A 21,086-nucleotide genomic window follows, 5' to 3' on the forward strand; every position below is an offset into this window, starting at 1 on the left:
TGTTGGATGAGCTAAAATAAATGATCCCAGACTTTTCTCATGTGCACAAAACGTGAAACATGTTTTTTCAGTGTGTTATTAACAGGGTGGCAATGTCTATTTAACACCTTCTTGCATTCAGCTGGCATATTCTATAATTTGTAATTCAAATTAAAGAGGTTTTAAACAATGGTGGTATGCTAATACATATACCAACAAAATAACAGAAAACAATTCACAAAGACTTTTATGTATTTTGTTCACCCCCTACCAATCTTCACAGACATTCCACGAAAATGGACAAATAACCAGTCATTTTCAACTTGGAGTGTTGATGATAATGCAATCTTTGATAAGCAGTTCGTGTCCAACTTGCAATAAACCCGAATGGCCAGCAGGAATCACTATTTGATAGATTTTCTATGATTCTTGTTGCATGCAGTAACCAGCCATCTAATCTTACAGTCAGCGCAGCTTCTTTCTACCGCGAGCTGCACCCATCAACACAGCTCCCTCGGATTTCGAACCCGACAGTGTCAAACCACCGACACAGAGGACTAACACACTGAAAACGGTGAGTCCTCCATAATCTGATAAAGATGTTATATTTGTCAATCAATGGCACGAATTTAAGCCAAACATTTTAAGTTAAATGGCTTTCCATAGGATATCTATATATAGGTCTCAGAAATCCCACAAAAAAAATTCCCAGGGTTATAGCAGCTAGCTAGCTGATATAGGCTTCAGCAGAAAATAAGAGAAAAAGAACACAGGCTTGGGCTGCCAGCTAATTGTGCAAGCTAACTAAAAGGCGCATTGGTAACTTTAGCTCAACGCTAACAATTTTATCAATGAAGTCTTGTAGACAAGGCTTTGTTTTGACAGCAGGTTTAGATTATATTACCTTACAGTTATAGCTAATAACCCTGAGCTGTAAAACATTAGCTAGAATTCCCAATATGTGAAAACTAGCTATCAGTAAGCAGCTAGCTAGTTTGCTAGTAGCGTTCTCGCTTTTTGTCCTCCCCATGTCCATTGAGTGAATGGGTAACGATGACACCTCACACGATAGCGTAGTGGAGCGTGCCTAGTATTTCAGGGGCATTTCATTGTTGTAACCAAAATGTAGCTAAGTGGTACAGTTGTGTGCTCATAGAATACATGCGTTAGTGGGAAGAAATAAGAGAGATATTGTATCAAAACTTCTGCAGCATCAGGCAAGCAAATCATGAAAGAGTATTATTCTGTCATCTGAAAAGGAGCAGGGAGCTTCATGCAACCATGATTCCATTGCATTTGTTGTTAAAATGATGCCTAAAAGTGATTATACATAATTTAAACTATGCAAATAATTTAATAGTTAACTCTAAACGAACTGAGCTTAACCTTTGAGTGCCTGAAAGTGTGTTGCCTGCCTGACCCGATGTGAAGTGTTTGCTAATATATAGTACTGTATTTCTGTAGCAGTCAATCAACCGTTCATGAGGAATTAATATCTAAACGTTGTCGTTAGACCTATTTTGTGCAGGACATTCATCTACATGCTTGTGTTCAGAGGTTCATTTTAAATGAAAAATGACAAATCTTCTGTTGTTTATTACTTATTAAATGAGAAGACTGATCAGACTGATCATTCGTGCCCTTGGTAATCATTGCCTTAGAGTAACACGTTTTGTGCATAGTGTTATGTTCTTCCAATTGGCAATGTTCTATCATACAATGTATCGTGGGTACACCTTCTAACTAGGCTACAGTAATTCATCTGCATATCCTCAGTGTCAACATGAAGAGGATAGTTGCATGGTTGCAGCCTTTAGAATGCATGTCATTTCAGAGAGGGTGGGTTTATAATGTGTGGTCACAGGTGGTCTTTTTCTACAAGATGTACATGAAATATGAATAAATTGTATTTCATATATTGTTATTATTCTTATTTTTGCTTCCAGACCATTTTTAGCTGGTCCTGAAAACATCTTGCTTTCTTGTTCCTTGTTTGTTGGATGAAATCATCTGGATGCTTGTTAGTGGAGCTTGTTTGGGGGTCTACTACTTCTGGGAAATGTGGGAACTTTTGACATGAAAGTTCCAACCCAGTATCTACCAGAGTAGACTGTGTTTATTCTGGCCCATGTTCATCTGCTCCGTCCTTCACTAAAATTGCAGTAAGACTGCTCAATTGATACATGTATGCTATCACTTCGGCAGAAGAGGTAGGTATTGCCTATTTTGCTTTGGCAGACATAAAAGATGCATTCTACAGTTTTTGTCCTCTAGTTGTAAAAGGGGCCCTATCAAGCCAAAAAGTGTTCCTTAAAATTGTGTGCTATGTTATTTAGGTGCCGATTTGTGCCTCTGGTCATCAATATCACTTGTTTTCAGACTTGAATTTCAAAGGTAACTGAGTTGGAATGTTAGGGTCCCATCTTCTCTAAAGCCTCTCGCCACAAAATTCTAAAGGGTCACCTTCCTCCTAAACAGGCTATTGCACCTTCCCTACAGTCCTCCCTCCTGCCACGTCCTTTCCCCCTCACTAGAGCCCTTTGAAATCAAACATAGGGGGCCAAGTGTTTTCAAAATAGTGATTTGTGTCTCAGGGTTGGTTTGATTCTAAATGTACAGTGCCTTTGGAAAGTATTCAGATCCCTTCACTTTTTCCGCATCTTGCTGGATTTATAAACCTAATTTAGAATTGATTAAATAAATATTTCCAGCTATCAATCTACACACAACACACCATGAAATAAAATGGTCTCAGTTATAAATGAAGTCTATAACACAGCAAAATATGGAGTGATGGGGTATGAATACTTTTGAAGGCACTCTATGTGCTTGCCTGTACACCAACATATAGACACCAAGCTGAACAGTTGTGTGTACCTATAACTAACAACAGGTACAACCATAGGGGAGGATTGACCCAGCAGGCGTTTAAGAGGGTAGTACCAAAGGCAGAGAAACAAGAGGTCCTTTGATCTGAGACATGCCCTTCAACAAATGAAGTAAAACGACAGGCACCAATTGGGCCGCTCAGGTGCTTGCTCAGATTACCTGAAAATGGTGGTTGTTGGCCACGCACAATGGAGTCAGTTTGGAGTTGAGATATGTATTGCGTAAAAGGATATTTTAATGCAAAAATATAAATTGTGACGTAAATTTATTGACGTAAACGTATTTGTTTAAGTTTGAATATTTTTTTGAATCTGAAGGAAGTATGGCTTGAAATGCATCAGAAAAGTTTTGGTAAGTTCAGGAAAACATCAATGACATTTTATTATGTATGGCATTTTGTGTTGTAAGGAACACCATTATTCATGTTGTTCTTTATCTACCAGTCTAATGACTGGTCCTGTCCATTATGTTACAAGTAATTCTGAATGCATACACATGTTACACATGTCTTTTTCTACAGAAATGGGGTCATATATTTTTGTAGCTTAATGTTGGTTCCATTTTTGTTCAACGAAAACAGAAACTAGTCCATTTATTGCTGAGTGGAGATCATTCACACAACCCCGGTTTTATGAACCAATTACATTTTGGTTCTCCGGTGTCTCATGTTTTGGAATTAGGTGACCCGACTAGAGGTCACAGTCCCAAGTTTGGGAAACGCTGGCCTTGGCTACGTCAATTGGGGATAAAGAGTTAGCCTGTTGGGGATTTTTGCGCAATGCTACCCTGTGGAGAGGGGGGACTGAGTAGCTTCTCTATGGCAGAAAAAAAGTAATGAAACCCAGATTTTGGGAATGTTCTCCTGCCTGCCTTATGCAGTATGTTGAGTGTCTTTGCTTTTTGGTGAAAAGATTTCTCTTGATTTTTGAGGTTTTGGCTAAGTGGAGCTCTAATGGGATCTAGGAATGTTGTCTCTTTTGCCAAGATCACTTAAACATCCTTGGTTGCAATGTGTGTAATATATTTTTCATAACAGACTGTTGCAAGTTATGGATTGCTCCATATATAGGCCTATTCAAAAGGCTTTAATGGATGTTTAGTTCGTAGGAGAAATTAAATAGTTTTTTCTTTGATGCAGGATTCCGTTTTCTGTGACAAATTCCTCCCTTGTAATGATTTGTTGGGTGTGAGCTAATTATATTTATGAGACACAGTCAGGACGTTTACTCTTTCCCTCATTCCAGATATGAAGTTTGGCTGAACATGCTGTTTCTCTCCCTCAGGGCATTTGAATTAGTGGCTGCTTAACCCCCTGTTTTGGACGTTACGAAAGACTGGACACCCTAAAATAACTGGACCTCTGCCTCTGTATGGAAACACCCCCCTGGCCTGAGGAAACAGTAGCCACATTGGTAGGAGGACGTACTGCGTTGAGCAGAGCAGCAGGCTCAGCATGTTCAACCTGATCAAAAAGGACAAGGAGAAGGATGCAGGGAGGAAGGAGAAGGAGAAGAAGGACAAGAAGGAGAGGATGTCTGCAGCCGAGCTCCGCAGCCTGGAGGAGATGAGCATGAGACGCGGGTTCTTCAACCTCAAGAGGGAGTCCAAGCGGGAGTCCAAGAACAAGCTGGAGATCTCCAACCCCATCCCCATCAAGGTGGCCAGTAGTCACGAGCTCAGTCTCACTGACATCGAGTCGGATGGCTTGAGCAACCGCAGCAGCATGGTGTTGGACGCGGACGGCCTGAGCACGACCAGCTCCACCGACGATCTGAAGGGCGAAGGGGGCGGAGGTCCGGACAAGGACAGGGGCTCGGTGCGAGACCGCGTGGCCCACTTCGGCTCCATTGCCAAGCACAACTCCTCTCAGGTCATGAAGCGCTTCTCCTTCTCCCAGAGGAGCAAAGAGGAGAGCCCCTCGGAGACCTCTACTCCCTCGGGACAGAACTCAGCCGCTCCGTCGCCGCAGGTGGAGACAAAGGTTTTTGACCCGCAGCGCAATCACAGCGTACAGCAGAAGCCAAGCCTAGTGGTTGGGCTGGGAGCCGGGCCGGCACCGTGGCCCGCGCCAGTCAAGAAGGCCCGAATCCCCGAAGTGGTAGACAAGACTTTCCAGGCGGACCTGAGGCTCCCTGCAGTCATCCCGCCACAGTCTCCAGAACCGCGGGAGCTGGAGCTCCAGCGGCGCAACACCGGCGACTTTGGGTTCTCCCTGCGCCGCACCACCATGCTGGACCGCGGAGCAGATGGAGGGGTCTATCGGAGGGTGGTGCACTTCGCCGAGCCCGGGGCTGGCACTAAGGACCTGGCCCTGGGGCTCGTGCCGGGGGACCGCCTGGTGGAGATCAACGGACGGAATGTGGAGAACAAGACCAGGGATGAGATCGTGGAGATGATCCGTCAGTCTGGGGACACGGTGAGGCTGAAGGTGCAGCCTATCCTGGAGCTGAGTGAGCTGAGTGGCTGCTGGCTGAGGAACACTGAGGGCCTACGTCGGGAGGCTCTGGATGTAAGTTACCCCCGACCTAGATAGGCATCCCATTCAGACCTACTTCTTCTTGAAAGGCAACCTATGTCCACGAGCTGCTTCTGCTGTTCTGTGGAGGTGAAATGAACCCAGCTTAACCCTTCCAATACATCCCTTGGCAGTGTGGGGTCATTGAGTGTGACCGATTCACCAATGAATGGTTTATGTTCTGTATGTTTGAACAGGATGGGTATTGTTTCTCTGAAACGTCTGCTGATCACCGTTTCTTCTGTGCTTACTAGGCCTAACAAACAAACATGTTTCACTCTCAGTTCCCACACAGCTGCCCAGCAGGTGGCCCAACCTATGGAGTGGTCCAGTGTGCTTGAAATCCAGTAACTTCTCCCTTTAATCACATTAGGGTTAAAGGAGATCAACAAGTAGTGCAACACACGCCTCCTGCTAACTCGCAACAGTTGGATTTGAAGTGTGCGTGTGTGCGTGTGTGCGTGTGTGCGTGTGTGCGTGTGTGCGTGTGTGTGCGTGCGTGTGCGCGTGTGTGTGTGCGTGTGAGTGTGCGCGTGAGCGTGTGTGTGAGTGTGCGCGTGCATGTGAGTGTGTGTGTGCGTGTGAGTGTGCGTGTGCGTGTGAGTGAGCGTGTGCATGTGAGTGTGCGTGTGCGTGTGAGTGTGCGTGTGCGTGTGAGTGAGCGTGTGCGTGTGAGTGAGCGTGTGCGTGTGAGTGAGCGTGTGCGTGTTAGTGAGCGTGTGCGTGTGAGTGAGCATGTGCGTGTGAGTGAGCATGTGCGTGTGAGTGAGCGTGTGCGTGTGAGTGAGCATGTGCGTGTGAGTGAGCATGTGCGTGTGAGTGAGCATGTGCGTGTGAGTGAGCGTGTGCGTGTGAGTGAGCGTGTTAGTGTGTGCCTGCGTGCATGAAGATATGGCTTCTTTGAGTCTTAGGTCATTAGAACACAGTTGTTACAGAAAGGCTTGAACATTGGGGAAATGATTGGTTCCTCCGAAACGTGCTCACACATCAGTAGCACTTAGTAACCCCCCACCCCTCCTTTCTTCCTCACTCTGGAATTTTCGCCATTGTTCTATTTTGGGATTTACCAATAAACAAAGAAGGACTTGCTTTGCTGTGCTGTTCAGTTTGAGGCCAGCCTCCCCCTTTGTGCCGTTCCTGGCCCTGTGCCTCTCCCCCTGTGCAGTGCAACCCACTGCCGTCTCCCAGGACAGAACCAGGGAGTGGAGATTAGAATTGGATCCCAGGCACTGGCTGACTTCCTGTGCTCGGAGGGCTACGGTTTCAGTCTGCCCCATCTGGGAGATGCAGCCAGTCCACGCCCTGAGATGTGTGCAGTGGGGCAGCTCAGTCTGTATTCCATCGGTGACTCCTTTGTCCTCTGCCGTCCACCCTGCCCTTCCCCTCTCCCACACCCCCGCCAGCCCGCTCCCCCTCTGTTGTCACCCAGCTGATGCCCTTTCCCGTAACAGTCCTGTGTCTTTGTTGTCGCCTGTTCTGCAGCTCTGTCATGCAGCGAGCCGTCCCATTGGCTGAGATTCAGGACCCTTGTGACACCAAAGTCATAATTGAAGGTGCTCTAATCCACTCCACCACAACTGAATTCATCTGCTGAGAGCGAGCCCTGTTCTGGCCGCATGTTGTTCTTTGGAGGGTTTCTGGTAGAAAGAGAACAAGTGATTGCTCGTGTGGAGATGGCTTGTGTTTCTGTGGGTTCTCTCTGCCGGGTCCCCGGGGCGGGTTTCTTAGGAAAAGCCCTGTTGAGACAGTGTTGATGAGGGGGTTGTTTTTTCACCAAGTTGCTGAACCCTGCCTTTCCTTCAAACAAACAGGAAGTGAGGGATACTTGTTGATTTGTGTGTGTGGGCGTGTGGAAGTGTGTGTGTGGAAGTGTGTGTGTGGAAGTGGGCGTGTGTATGTGTGTGTGCATGCGTGCGCACGTCTGTGGGTGTGTTACTGATAATTTGGTCCCAGTCGGCGGCAGGCCAGCTTCACATCCCTTTTGTCTTCTTTAACAAACAGCAGCAGCTTGAGCGGTCGGGTCAGCCATTGTAATAATGGAGACCCAACAGGCTGGCCATAACTCAGTCCCTCTGACAAAGGCTGTAATGGAGCTGCATGGGAAGGAGGCATGTTTTCACTCTGACACAACCAGCTGATCCTCTCCGATTTTACAATCCAACGTATCGGCACATCCATGATCGATGCTCATTCTGTCTGTGTTTAATAACCACACGGTATGGGTTTATTTCACTGGAAGTTAATGAATGAGTCCTCAGCTTCCGGATGGAAGGCTGTGGTCAAGCCTGTGGGGGACGTGGGTGTGGTCAACAACGGTCTGGAGGAGCATAGGGACACTAAATGAAAACATGGGCTACATTTCAATAGTTGAAAGTCACAAGGAGAGTTCAGAGTCAAGAGGAATATCCTCTGAAGAAGTGCTTCTCAGCCCTCAGTCGGTTTGGCCTTGGGACCCAAATTGAACCAGGTTGTCTCAGAAGCAAACAATTTATTTTTGTATATGTGATGAAACTTGACATGCTATATAGACCATAGATGTAGCAGTTAGATCATAGATGAAAAAACCTAGGTAAATGCCAGAAAATTCTATTACATAACAGTAAAAAAAAAAAAAAAAAGACGTATTTTCTGATGCCCAGGACTCATTCAAAACCTCTCACAAGTGGAGAACCAGTGCTGTGGAGACTGCTGTGACCTCTACAGTATGACCTGGGACCCTCATCCTCTCGGAGCAGGTCGGACCATCAAACAGCCGCCAGGGTTGAGTAGGAGCTCAGTTTGTGGGAAGAGGGAGCAAGGGGGTGTGTGGGTGTTTTTCTATTTTTAAAGTCTCTTTACAATTTCTACATCCAACTTTCCTTGGCAGAGAAAAACATGTTGAAATCCTCCTCTTGCATAGCTAAGGAATGTGAGGAGGGCAGGGGTCAGGAAGAGCAGCCTGCTTGGGAATGTACTCTGAAATGAGGCTTTAAAAATGAACGTGCGCGCACACACACACACACACACACACACACACACACACACACTGCCTCAGACAGACTGGAAGCACACTAGCAGTGCCTCACATTAACAGGATATCCTTGCAAGAATGACCGGGATGGGGAGAAGGCTGAATAATTGCTCCTCTCTGGGACAAACCAGATACATAATAAAAGTCTATTTTGGATTTACATGAGGCTGAGGAGGGAGAGACAGTCCACCCAGATGGTGTCTGAGCTGACTCCGCCCACACCCTGCAAGTTTGTCCAGAACCTAAAACAACAGGTTGATTACTGACTGCTTTGTAGCCTCGATTTTTCCCAACGATGTTTCCTCGTCCAGGATCTATCTCTCTCTCTCTCTCTCTCTCTCTCTCTCTCTCTCTCTCTCAGCCTTGTCCCACTTGCCCTCCCTCCTGAATGTAGCCTCCTGAACGTCCATGTCAAACCGTGACTCACACCACATCGGCGTCCGCTCCTCTGTCTCCTGCTTCCTCAGCAGATACCTCTGGAAACACTGCACTCTCAGAAACCCCAAGCAACCTCAAGACAGTCCCGCCAGAGTCATTTCAGTCCGCCGTCCACAGGGGCTGAGGAATCCAACAGATGATTAAAGAAAATGAACGAAATGTATTAGTCAATGTTGTGGGTTTTACGATTAGCACATTAGTTTAATAGCTGCATGGCTGTCGCTTCCACTCCAGCGGCGCTAGCTGTGTTGTGACTGTGAAGCGTGGTTTGGAGTCGAGTGTGTTTTAATAGTCCTCTGTAGACTCAGAGATAATATCCCCTATGAGGTACTTGGTCCATATCTGGGTGGGCCCCAGTCTGGCTGGCTGGATCTCTGTAGTGGAGCTGAGAGACCCAGTGCCTCGTAAAGAGAAAACACCTCTTCTTACCTCCCTGGTGCCCCCTCCAGCTGTGTACCGCATGTGCACAACACAGACACATATGCAGACATACACGTGCACGCCGGCAATAACAAATATACAGGACACGTAGACGCCCACCGGTATAATGCCCGGTATTCATTCTGACCTATCACTAGGTAGTTCATGGTCCCCTCTGTTGTCCTGGAGGGACGGTTTGTATTCCATGGCTATACAACTCCAGCCAAAACAAGAGAGCATCATCTGCCATGGGAACAAAACAAAACGTACAGTAACAACTAGATGTTACTAACACTCTGAGCTCAGGAAGCTCTTTTCTAGCCACTCTGCTAGTTGTTGCTACCGAGCCAGTGTGAAATCAGCCCAGTGGAGTTGGCTCTGTTTGTGTTTGTGTGTACTAACCCAGCGCAAAAACACAAGCTCTGGACAAGCTCTTGCAACTGACCCGCAACACAGTGCGTTCTGGGAACATTTGTACACATTCCGCCACAGCCAGTTCTGCTCTGAGGCTGGGGAGCAATAACATCACTGGTCCTTATGTGTGACGGAAACCAAAGTAAAACATTGGAAAGGTGGAGAGAGTGAACCATGGACAGACTTGCTGCTTTTTAGTAGGAATGCATACCGATGGCAGGTATTAGTATACCACAATGGGCCGCTACCGATGGCAGGTATTAGTATACCACAATGGGCCGATACCGATGGCAGGTATTAGTATACCACAATGGGCCAATACCGATGGCAGATATCAGTATACCACAATGGGCCGCTACTGATGGCAGGTATTAGTATACCACAATGGGCCGCTACCGATGGCAGGTATTAGTATACCACAATGGGCCGCTACCGATGGCAGGTATTAGTATACCACAATGGGCCGCTACCGATGGCAGATATTAGTATACCACAATGGGCCGATACCGATGGCAGATATTAGTATACCACAATGGGCCGCTACCGATGGCAGGTATTAGTATACCACAATGGGCCGATACCGATGGCAGATATTAGTATACCACAATGGGCCGATACAGATGGCAGATATTAGTATACCACACAATGGGCCGATACCGATGGCAGATATTAGTATACCACAATGGGCCGATACCGAAGGCAGATATTAGTATACCACAATGGGCCGGTACCGATGGCAGGTATCAGTATACCACAATGGGCCGATACCGATGGCAGATATCAGTATACCACAATGGGCCGCTACCGATGGCAGGTATTAGTATACCACAATGGGCCGCTACCGATGGCAGATATTAGTATACCACAATGGGCCGCTACCGATGGCAGTTATTAGTATACCATAATGGGCCGCTACCGATGGCAGGTATTAGTATACCACAATGGGCCGCTACCGATGGCAGGTATTAGTATACCACAATGGGCCGCTACCGATGGCAGGTATTAGTATACCACAATGGGCCGATACCGATGGCAGATATTAGTATACCACAATGGGCCGCTACCGATGGCAGATATTAGTATACCACAATCGGCCGCTACCAATTTTTTCTTATTTCTGTACCTGTGTACCCTAGCAAATTATATAAAACATATTGCTTCTCATGATGCTTCTTATTTCATTAAATGCAAATTCAATCAAATAAAAGTACTTTTTCTGTATATTTTAGTTACAAAAGACAAAATAATTCTGATAATGAATGCAAAATATGTAAATTACAAGACAAATACACAATACTTTTCTCTAATTGGACATGCAATGCCTGGACAGAAATATAATGAACAAGATAGGTAAGGTATTTAACTCTCTAAATTGCTTTAACAAATGCCATTGTTGGTCTTTGAATAGAGAGTCATTTGCTAAGGAGTAATTTGTTTAAATGATCTGTGTTTCTGAAGATCTTTAAGAGCACTGACATTGTTTGCAGCTTTAAAAGCACTTAACTGTTTGGGCAGGGTGTCAAGTTAACTTTTGGTTCACCAGCAAATGTGCCAGGTATATTTAAAAAATATACCAGCCACTCATTTTGACAGCCAACCTCCATAAAACACAAAATGAACATGTATGCTGTGTAATTGTCAGGCTGATTGCAGGAAGGAAGGAACCAGGCGCAGGGTTTGCAGTGCATGGATATTTATTCCTTTACATAAATAGGCTGTGCATGCAGCAACACTTGTAAAAATAAAGATACTTAAAAGCAACAAACAGGCAAGATTGTAACAGGAATATCCTGGAAGACTGACAATGAATATCAGTCTGCACTCAAACCAAAAATGATTTCAATGTCTGAATTCTCAATACTAGACCAAGGATGGGGAGAACAGAGGGAACATGAAGACACTTAATGATGAGGGAACAGGTGTGTGCAATAAGACAGGACAGTCTGGGCTATGTTCAAGTGCAGAGGGTTGGGGAACGGTAGCAGCTTAATAGGCTGGCGACATCGAACACTGTGGCTGTGATGGGCCAGGGGAAGGAGTGGCCACAGATGATGTGCCTGTAATGATTTGAAAAAAGAATAGTAACAAGTAACGTAGTATATTGCTGCTTAATTTACAAAAGTCTTGAGACCTCACCTGAGACTAAGCCAAAATATGAGAGATTGGAAATGTTCAACTGAGCCTGAAAGGAGGTCACCGTGGTAACGGAGACAACAACACTTGTGTGCGCCTTTCTGCCGCCACTCGCTAGCTGACCAGAATCTGACTTCTGTAGTCATTTGACGTTTTTGATAGCGGTTGCACTTTAAACTAACATTGAAAACCACCATGCGTGTGAAATGCCGGCTTCAGGAGATTTTCAGGTGAAAAGCATCCTGCGCAGGGAATTAATACATGTTTCAGTGATCCATTCTGGTAGGCTACGGTACTGCACACGTCGTTGCTGCGCACTCTCTGTGCCCCTGACTGAAGACCTTACACTCCCTGAAGTTGTTCGCTGGGCTGCATAGAGTATGCAGAATTAATTTGGACAGTGTGATCTGTGTTTCTCAAGTTGCACATAGCTGGAGTGCCATGGTAAAATGAATGCAGTGGAAACCCTAGAAAGCGTGATATGTCTGAAATAATCAGGCAAATTTGAAGTAATCAGACAATACAGATTATTACATTTTTGCCTATGATCTCCCAATCCCGATTGCTGGCTGATGTATCGGTGTATCCCTATTTTTTATGTAACTTCATTGGAAAATGATAGGATCCCATAGGCTGTAGTAATCAATGAGAGAAAGCTAAATGGGCTTTGCAATGTTGAAATGAATGGGTGCAGTGCAGATGTATCTCCACCCTTCAGGGATATGTATCTGACAGCTTCTATTTCAGTCCCTCATGCAGGCGGGATCCTCAACTGTGCTACAGACTAGGTTCAGATGTTGTTAGCACTGTCACTTCTGATGCATCCTGTTGGGAAATAGAGAACCTAAGCCGAATTGCTCCTTTAACCCCTCCATCGTTCCCTGGCTGTTAGATTTCAACACAATAAAGTAGGTCTACTGCATGAAATAAAAACACACAAACTGTCCCCAGAATGTCTGATGTGATTTGGCTCCATTTGGCTTTTTCTTAGTGCTCTCCCTGAGCTGGTGTGTTTACTTGAATGTTACTGTTTAGTGGCAGCCATCTGTGATAAATCAGTTGCTCTCGTGGTCTCTCTTCGCAGAACCAGCTCTTTTCCTAACTTCACTACTAGTTTTCCTCTCCTTCTCCCTCCCTCTTTCTCTCAGTCTATTTTGTTCCTCTCCCTCTTCCTAAACCCTCTCTGTCTGCCCCTTCCTCTCTTTCTTTGGCAGTGGGCTCTGGTATTTCCGGATGCCTTGGCATTCTTTCTGAACTGTCTGGTAGAGATGTGGTACATTATAATATTTAATATACTGTAAAAACAACCACAGTCCAGACCAAACTAGAAGAACCCTTTTAAAAGGCCGGGCGCAGAGGAGCCCTAACGCGTGATATTGAGTGTATGTGTGTGTGTGTGTGTGTGTGTGTGAGCACTCCCTCGGTTCCCCGCCTGGCTTGGCAACAGATTCCCATTAAGCGAATCAATGCGTATCACCCACAGATCAGCAGAGGTCCACGGTCCTGCTGGTGTGTCCATATCATTTGGTTTGGTCCTGGTCCGTACACAACTGTGCTGGTATGCTCTAGCTCGCAATTAGACGCGCTCACCCACATCACGTTGTAAGGTTAATGATCACACGTCACACTCTGCCTCTTATTACAGTACGACCCTCCTTCTGCTGTTGCCTTTGGCGAGCATCTTGTTATTTCACTCTGCTCAGGAAGCAATCCTGATTAGATTGGCTCCCAGTCTATCTGAAACATTTCAGGTCTCTCAGCTCAAACCTAGTTTTTCTGGGGCGTTGCAGCGCTTCATCCCCTGTCCCCCACCACCCTACAGCCACCAACACACTGACCACACTAATAACACCCCCACTGACGTTGGCCAGGTGCTGGAGAGGCACTGAGTTTCTTTCAACTTGGAGAGGCTCTTGCCATAGATCAGTTCTGACTGGTTGACTGGAAGATAACAAATCCATAAATCTGTCTTTTTTCCCCAGCTTTTTCCCCTGGAGCTAGAAAGACTTCCAGTATTTCCCTGCCTGACGTTTTCACCCTTGGTGCCAGGGTGAGCTGTTGACTTGGCTTCTCTGAGCTTTGAGTCTGCAGTGTTTCCCTCCTATTGTAATCAGAGGGGTGCTCCGCCGCTGCAAAATTAGGATGCGCCGCCGTAGATAAACAGAATTTTTTTATGAAGAACTTTTTTTTTTTTTACCAAGCTGCATGCAGTTTACTATCGCACAAACATCAGAGCCAAGCAACAACATGCTGCACCCAATGTTTGGAATATGTAGATCACGAGTGAAGTCAGTGAAACAAATTGGCTGTGTCTGTGCACACGCACATATACAGCTCTGGAAAAATGTTAGAGACCACTTTCCAAAAAGGTTGAAAAGGAAAGTGAGGAACAGAACCGTTCAATTTGCAGTGGTCTCTTAATTTTAACCCTTCTGCTCCTCAACATTAGAGATTTGGCAACAACAATATGACTTCTGGTTTTCATATTTTGCCTTCAAAATAAAAGTCTAAGATAGCATTGTGTGAATTGGGGAAAATGTCAATAACTACATAGGAAAATGTAAACGAAACAGAATTACAATTTAAATTATATTTTACATGATGTGGAGCATATTGAGAAATGGTTAGAGCTTCAATTAATTATTGCAGAGAACATATCTTACTTTAAACCCTAATGCAACAGACTGTAAATACTGTGCATGGAATACATATTGCGTCAATAGCTACTAGCTAGTTGGTTTTATTTTTTTATTGAATGGTTAATGGTTAATTATGGTTCATTAAATACATGAAAAGGTCTTTGCAGCATTTAACACATCCTGCCTTTTGTATCGTTGATGTCAACGCACAACCCCTGTGTGAAGGACATGATATGACCTCCCATATTTGCGGCTCATCGCTTCCATCATGTTTAGTGCTTAGGAAGTGCCTCCCATCCAGCTCCGGGTCATTGTTCAATGATGCCCAGCTATGAGCTATGAGCTTGAGTTCTCTACCAGTCCTCTGATGTGTGTGTTTTATTTCTCATCAGTAGGAAAACTCTATAGCTCAGCAGATGTCATTGTGCTGGCTACAAAACCAAGTTACCACCATACAGAAATTTTTTTAGGCTTGCTTCTGAGTTTATGAAACCCCCTCCCCGGACCTCCCTCTCCACACATCACCTCCTGATATCACCGCTTGCCCTTTAGCACCATGTCTGAACCCAGGGCCATATCAGAACCCGGACCCTCATATAAATAAAGTTCAGACCTTTTAGTGTGTGTGTGTGTCACGCTTATGTGTTGATACGCTACCATTGAGTGTGTTGGGCAAACGCATGCAGAAAAGGAAGCAATAGAAGTTGGACCGGAAATGCCTGGCAGCCAGACTGATTCATGGGCCAAATGCTGTTCTGAACTCTGCTGTACTGTACCTGCCTCGTGGGTCAATGGGCAAATTGTGTGTTTGTTCAATAAGTATGTCAAAGTGAAGCTCACTTTGGATCGCTAGTCCCTTTCATTGCTGAAGAACGGTCGCACCAGTTAGAATCCGGTAGAATCAGTCTGTAGTTGTGGGATGTGTGGGAGAGGACAGGCCAGTCTGAATGGAGTGTCTGGCATGTGGCTACACACGCAGGGTGGTTGGACTGCACATCAATATAACACTAGCCGGCACAGTGGATGGGCAGTCTTTGTTTTACCTTATAAAACCCTGCACTGCGGCTATCTGGAACCTCTCGTCATACCTCATATTAGCATTCACATGTTCACATGAGGTGTCCACATTCTCATATCTGAGATCTAGTGGAATAATACCTGGGTGAGTACAGTGTAGACTTACACGTATGACATTGTGTGATATGTATTCTCCAATACAAAAAGCACAAGGCACAGCTGTAAATCCTCTCAGGGTGCTGTGCTCCAGGTCTGATTATGGCGAAGCAGCATAGGAATACATCTCGGCTTGTAAATACCCAGTGGGACCAGGGAGAGTTGGTCTTTTGAAGTTGTGTCCTTGGTGTCTGGTAGTGAATGTAGAGATGGAGAAGGAGGCAGTCCTGTCTCTTCATAGGAGAAATTAAAACCTAGGGATGCACAGATACATTGGCCAGTGACTGATTTCATCTTATTTATTTCGGACCGATTGTGCTTTTGTCTGAATTTGTCCAATATGCTCCAGTCCAATTGTGTCCAATTGTTTTACCGTTAGTTTTTTTTCTCTGTTGCAGTTTTGTTTATAAAGTCAATTACAGAAATGGAATATGTATTTAAAATCACATAATTTATTCATTTTCCAATCATTATCTGACTTACTTTTTCTGTCTTCTTTTGTTAATATATATAAAGATATCATTTGCATGTGTTGAAATTAGAAGCATCATCAGAAGAAATGTTTATTTAATATATGGTAGAGTATACAGGTGCAGAAATGACAAAAACATTGGATATTATATGAATAACTGCCATCTGTATTGCCCAGGAATGTTCTTACTGCTGCGTCCCTATTAAAAGAACTATCCAACATTTCATAATCTGTGCTTATAACAAACTGAAACAAGCACTGAGCAGCACGGTTGGAGAGTCTAGGAGTTCACCAGTCAACTCTCTGACCGAATGATTACGGGGGAGAAAGGAAGCAGACTTCTCCCTAAAGTTCCACTGTGGTATTTATGGAATCTGCCTCTGGAACAGAAATGACACTTCCTGACCTAGTCCCTGGAGATGGTTACAAGGAGGAGAAGAGAATGAAAGGGAGTTAGAGTAGTTTGATGTCTGATATGTAGAACAGCAGAGTTGGTAGAATTCACACACTTTATTAAGTAACTCCTTCATACATTTAACCCAGAGAATGTACTGTTAAACCTTGGACTTGCCACATTCTCCAGGGCATCTCCTGCAGGAGTCCATCTCTAGACAAAGCCTAATTACACCCCTAACCTTTCTGCAAACTGACCACCATCTTTGGCCCTATCTGGCGGCATCGAAACATAGACTTCCTTCCTCATTCTCTGTCTGTTTCTGCCACCTGTTTTTTCATTCTAATTAATAGGGGAAGTGTATGAAGGAAGAGGGAGGGAGGGAAAGGCCAGGAGCTGAGCAGAGGGGAGAGCTTGGATGCCCCCACTGGCATCCAGTCAATCTATGTCACCTCCCTCCAGTGTCCTTAGAGCAGACTCTTTCACCTCCCTCCAGTTTCCTTAGAGCAGACAGTCTGTCTCCTCCCTCCAGTGTCCTTAGAGTAGACAATCTATGGCACCTCCCTCCAGTTTCCTTAGAGCAGACCTTCTGTCACCTCTCTCCAGTGTCCTTAGAGCAGACAGTCTATGTTACCTCTCTCCAGTGTCATTAGAGCAGACAGTCTGCCACCTCCCTCAAGTGTCCTTAGAGCAGACAGTCTATGTCACCTCCCTCCAGTGTCCTTAGAGCAGACGGTCTATGTCACCTCCCTCCAGTGTCCTTAGAGCAGACGGTCTATGTCACCTCCCTCCAGTGTCCTTAGAGCAGTCAGTCTGTCACCTCCCTCCAGTGTCCTTAGAGCAGTCAGTCTGTCACCTCCCTCCAGTGTCCTTAGAGCAGTCAGTCTGTCACCTCCCTCCAGTGTCCTTAGAGCAGACCGTCTGCCACCTCCCTCCAGTGTCCTTAGAGCAGACAGTCTATGTCACCTCCCTCCAGTGTCCTTAGAGCAGACAGTCTATGTCACCTCCCTCCAGTGTCCTTAGAGCAGACAGTCTATGTCACCTCCCTCCAGTGTCCTTAGAGCAGACCGTCTGCCACCTCCCTCCAGTGTCCTTAGAGCAGACAGTCTATGTCACCTCCCTCCAGTGTCCTTAGAGCAGACAGTCTATGTCACCTCCCTCCAGTGTCCTTAGAGCAGACAGTCTATGTCACCTCCCTCCAGTGTCCTTAGAGCAGACAGTCTATGTCACCTCCCTCCAGTGTCCTTAGAGCAGACAGTCTATGTCACCTCCCTCCAGTGTCCTTAGAGCAGACAGTCTATGTCACCTCCCTCCAGTGTGCTTAGAGCAGACAGGGCTTCCTCTCAGGATAGACCTATCATCCATGTCATGAGAAAACATCCCCCTGGGACATGCTCCTCTGCAACAGGTCGACTAGCCAGCTGCTATGTGACCCTCCCCGTCCTGTCTACTCTCCCCAACCCCCTGCACCCCCCGCCCCCCCTCCTGTTTCCTGGGTAAAGGCCTGGCTTCTGACCCTGCTCTGGCTCTCACGGCAGACACAGAATGGCTCCTCTGTGCTGGACATGGGAGAGGCCTGACTGGTTCATCCCCTAGATGAGGAGTGAAGGATGATGAAGTCTTGATTTGGCGGCCTGCTTCTTCAGCTTTTCTGTTAAGGCAGGCTGATTGATGATGGGCTTAAGAGTAATGGCCGTGTACAGACAAGGAGCGCGACAGGAATTTCGTCCTATCAGCGGTTAACTGATATAGGCTACATATCTTATTTCTGTCCTCTACCAAGTGTGGGTGTGTGTGTTTGTGAGATTCACCATGTTTTTATCTGTGTGTCTGATTCACCAAACCCACGGCGCTTGACAAATGAATGTTTTTGATGTGTTGTTCAGAGTGGGAAGCAAAGTGTGAAGCGTGTCCCCAAACCAAACTATTCGGCACGAATGTGTGTGTGCGCGTGTGCTTCAACATACAGTACAAGGCATGAGTCACACACTCCACCCTGTAGTAGTTTTGGGACAGCCTTATTCAATACTGATGCTTTTCAACCTCAACCAGCTATTTGTGTAATGAACTTAAGGGTTCTCAGAATAGAAACAATTTGGTGAAAAGATGGAATGGAATGCTTTTTGTCTCCTGGGGGCACAATGAGATTGAGTTTCCTTTTTTCCCTAGTCCACACGCTCTGTTATGTAGTGTGGTTAGAGTTGGATATTAGGTCTGAATTCCTCTGATTCCTCATGCTGCTATCTGCTTATTGTTACCTCTTGGCGGCACATTCTGTGCTACAGACATTTTTCTCTAATTCTCCTATTATATCCAATAACATAGTGGCGTCGGCTACTACCAGTTCCTGTTTCTAACAGTGTTTTTGTTGTGAACATTCTCTGAAACGCCGAGGTAGCATCTTGCATAATGCGGCCGGTGCTATGTCCATGCAGACTCTGCCCACGGGAGATGGTGTGAATGACTCTGTTATTTCAGAAGCAGCGTTTCAAGGAGGGTCAGAATGATCCCGGACAAGGCCTCTTTCAACCCTCTGGCATAGTCTGTGATGGGCATATGAGAGGCAGAGAGCAAGTGACGGATGACTCACCAGGACAATGTCGCCCTGTCTGCACTACCCGCCCAATGTCCTCTTATATCTGATATTTCAGTGGTGGAACTCAACCGCCAACTGATCCTTATGGCCCAGTTCCCAGAGCCATATTAAAGTGCTTCTCGGTAGTTGTAGGGTTAATCTGGGTCCATGGTACCAGCTCTACAATACGGAGGTCTTTGGAACTGCATGTCAACGTATGTTCTGTAATATGCTGTGCCACCCTAATGGGCAGAACCCCCACCCCTCCCACCCCTCCCACCCCTCCCACCCCTCCCAGTCATCGACCCCATCCTAACTAGCCACATTAGGTCTGAGAGCAGATGTTCTAGTGTCCGCCAATGAGATGTCCCGCTGTGATCCGTGCTGGGGATTAGACACCCCTTGGCCGATAAGAGGGGGTGGTGCTGAGTTAAATGGGTTGCTGGAGATCGGAGGATAAACAAAGGCTTTATTCACCGAGACTGGCAACAAACGTTGCGGCTAACCTCCTCCCTCTCCCTGGGCGGTTGACTGACTGACTGACTGATGGGCTGACTGGCTGGCTGACTGGCTGACTGGTTGACTGACTGGCTGGCTGGCTGACTGACTGACTAGCTGCGCTATACAATTGTGACCACAATTACATAAACAGGCACGAACAAGCCTTCATGCTAAAACCTCATCCGTCATGACTGATGACACACCACAGATCCCTGACACCCTCTATAGTAACGGGTAGGCTTAGTGCCCACGAGGTACAGTCTCCAGCCCCCAGTCTCCAGCCCCCAGTCTCCAGCCCCAAGTCTCCAGCCCCCAGTCTCCAGCCCCCAGTCTCCAGCCCCAAGTCTCCAGCCCCCAGTCTCCAGCCCCCAGTCTCCAGCCCCCAGTCTCCAGCCCCAAGTCTCCAGCTCCAAGTCTCCAGCTCCAAGTCTCCAGCCCCCAGTCTCCAGCCCCCAGTCTCCAGCCCCCAGTCTCCAGCCCCCAGTCTCCAGCCCCAAGTCTCCAGCCCCCAGTCTCCAGCCCCCAGTCTCCAGCCCCCAGTCTCCAGCCCCAAGTCTCCAGCCCCCAGTCTCCAGCCCCAAGTCTCCAGCCCCCAGTCTCCAGCCCCAAGTCTCCAGCCCCAAGTCTCCAGCCCCCAGTCTCCAGCCCCCAGTGTCCAGCCCCCAGTGTCCAGCCCCCAGTGTCCAGCCCCCAGTGTCCAGCCCCCAGTGTCCAGCCCTGGCTTTCACAACACCCTGATGACAGGGCACATTTTGGGTGCAGTGCAGCTGCCCGGACTGCAGCACGACTAAATGCCCAGATTTCTGCCGGCTGAATTCCCCCACCCCCATCCTCCCCCACCTTCCTCCCACATCTTCCTCTCCCATCTAACTCCCCCATGGCCCACACATGACCTGTCTGTCTTAGTAAATGGTGTGATCAGTACGTGAAGTGCTGCTGGGCTACCCCACATCTGTCAGCTGTGTCTGTACTGCAGGCAGTTAAGTCTGGTCCCAATCTCCTCTAGAATCACTGATAAGGAACAGTAATGTGTTGGTGCACTTAAGGTTTCACCAAAGACATTAGCTGACAACACAGGAAGCCCACATAATCAACAAGACACAGGCTCTCCTATAAGTCTGTCAAGGTCCATGTTTTTATAATCAGTGTGCATTTCATTTCATAGAAACTTCCTTAGAAGTGTGGTTGGTTAACTGAGAAAACATTGTCTCTCCTCACATTCCAGCATCAGTTTGTACTTGATGCCATAATTGGCTGGTGGTGTATGAAGGCTGTGTCATCATGGTGAGTAATAGATGAGAGGAACACATCAAGTCTTCTCAATTGAGCGCTATAGAGCTGTCATCCCTATAGACCACCCTTTCCAGTCTCCACTGACCACCATAGAGCTGTCATCTCAATAGACCACCCTCTCCAGTCTTCACTGACCACCAGAAAGCTGTCATCCCTATAGACCACGCTCTCCGTTATCCACTGACCACCAGAGGGCTGTCATCCCTATAGACCACCCTCTTCGGTGTCCACTGCCTACCAG

General features: G+C 46.6%; 1 protein-coding gene across 4 annotated transcripts in view; it reads left to right on the top strand.

Moving 5' to 3' along the window:
* The first annotated feature begins 434 nt into the window (after positions 1 to 434).
* The window catches only part of myo18ab (myosin XVIIIAb), a 113,075-nt gene continuing 92,423 nt past the window's right edge, over positions 435 to 21,086 (top strand). For 3 of the 4 annotated variants that reach the window (XM_029120412.2, XM_029120413.2, XM_029120417.2), the window contains exons 1-2: positions 435 to 553; positions 4,152 to 5,377. In XM_029120412.2, coding sequence (XP_028976245.2) covers positions 4,322 to 5,377 — 1,056 coding nt within the window. In that variant the 5' untranslated portion in view covers positions 435 to 553; positions 4,152 to 4,321. Of the gene's footprint in view, positions 554 to 4,151; positions 5,378 to 21,086 lie in introns of those variants that run through there. The other variant, XM_034293078.1, reaches the window with a different exon arrangement.

This window comes from Esox lucius, chromosome 1 (genome assembly GCF_011004845.1).
Source record: "Esox lucius isolate fEsoLuc1 chromosome 1, fEsoLuc1.pri, whole genome shotgun sequence".
Lineage (NCBI taxonomy): Eukaryota > Metazoa > Chordata > Actinopteri > Esociformes > Esocidae > Esox > Esox lucius.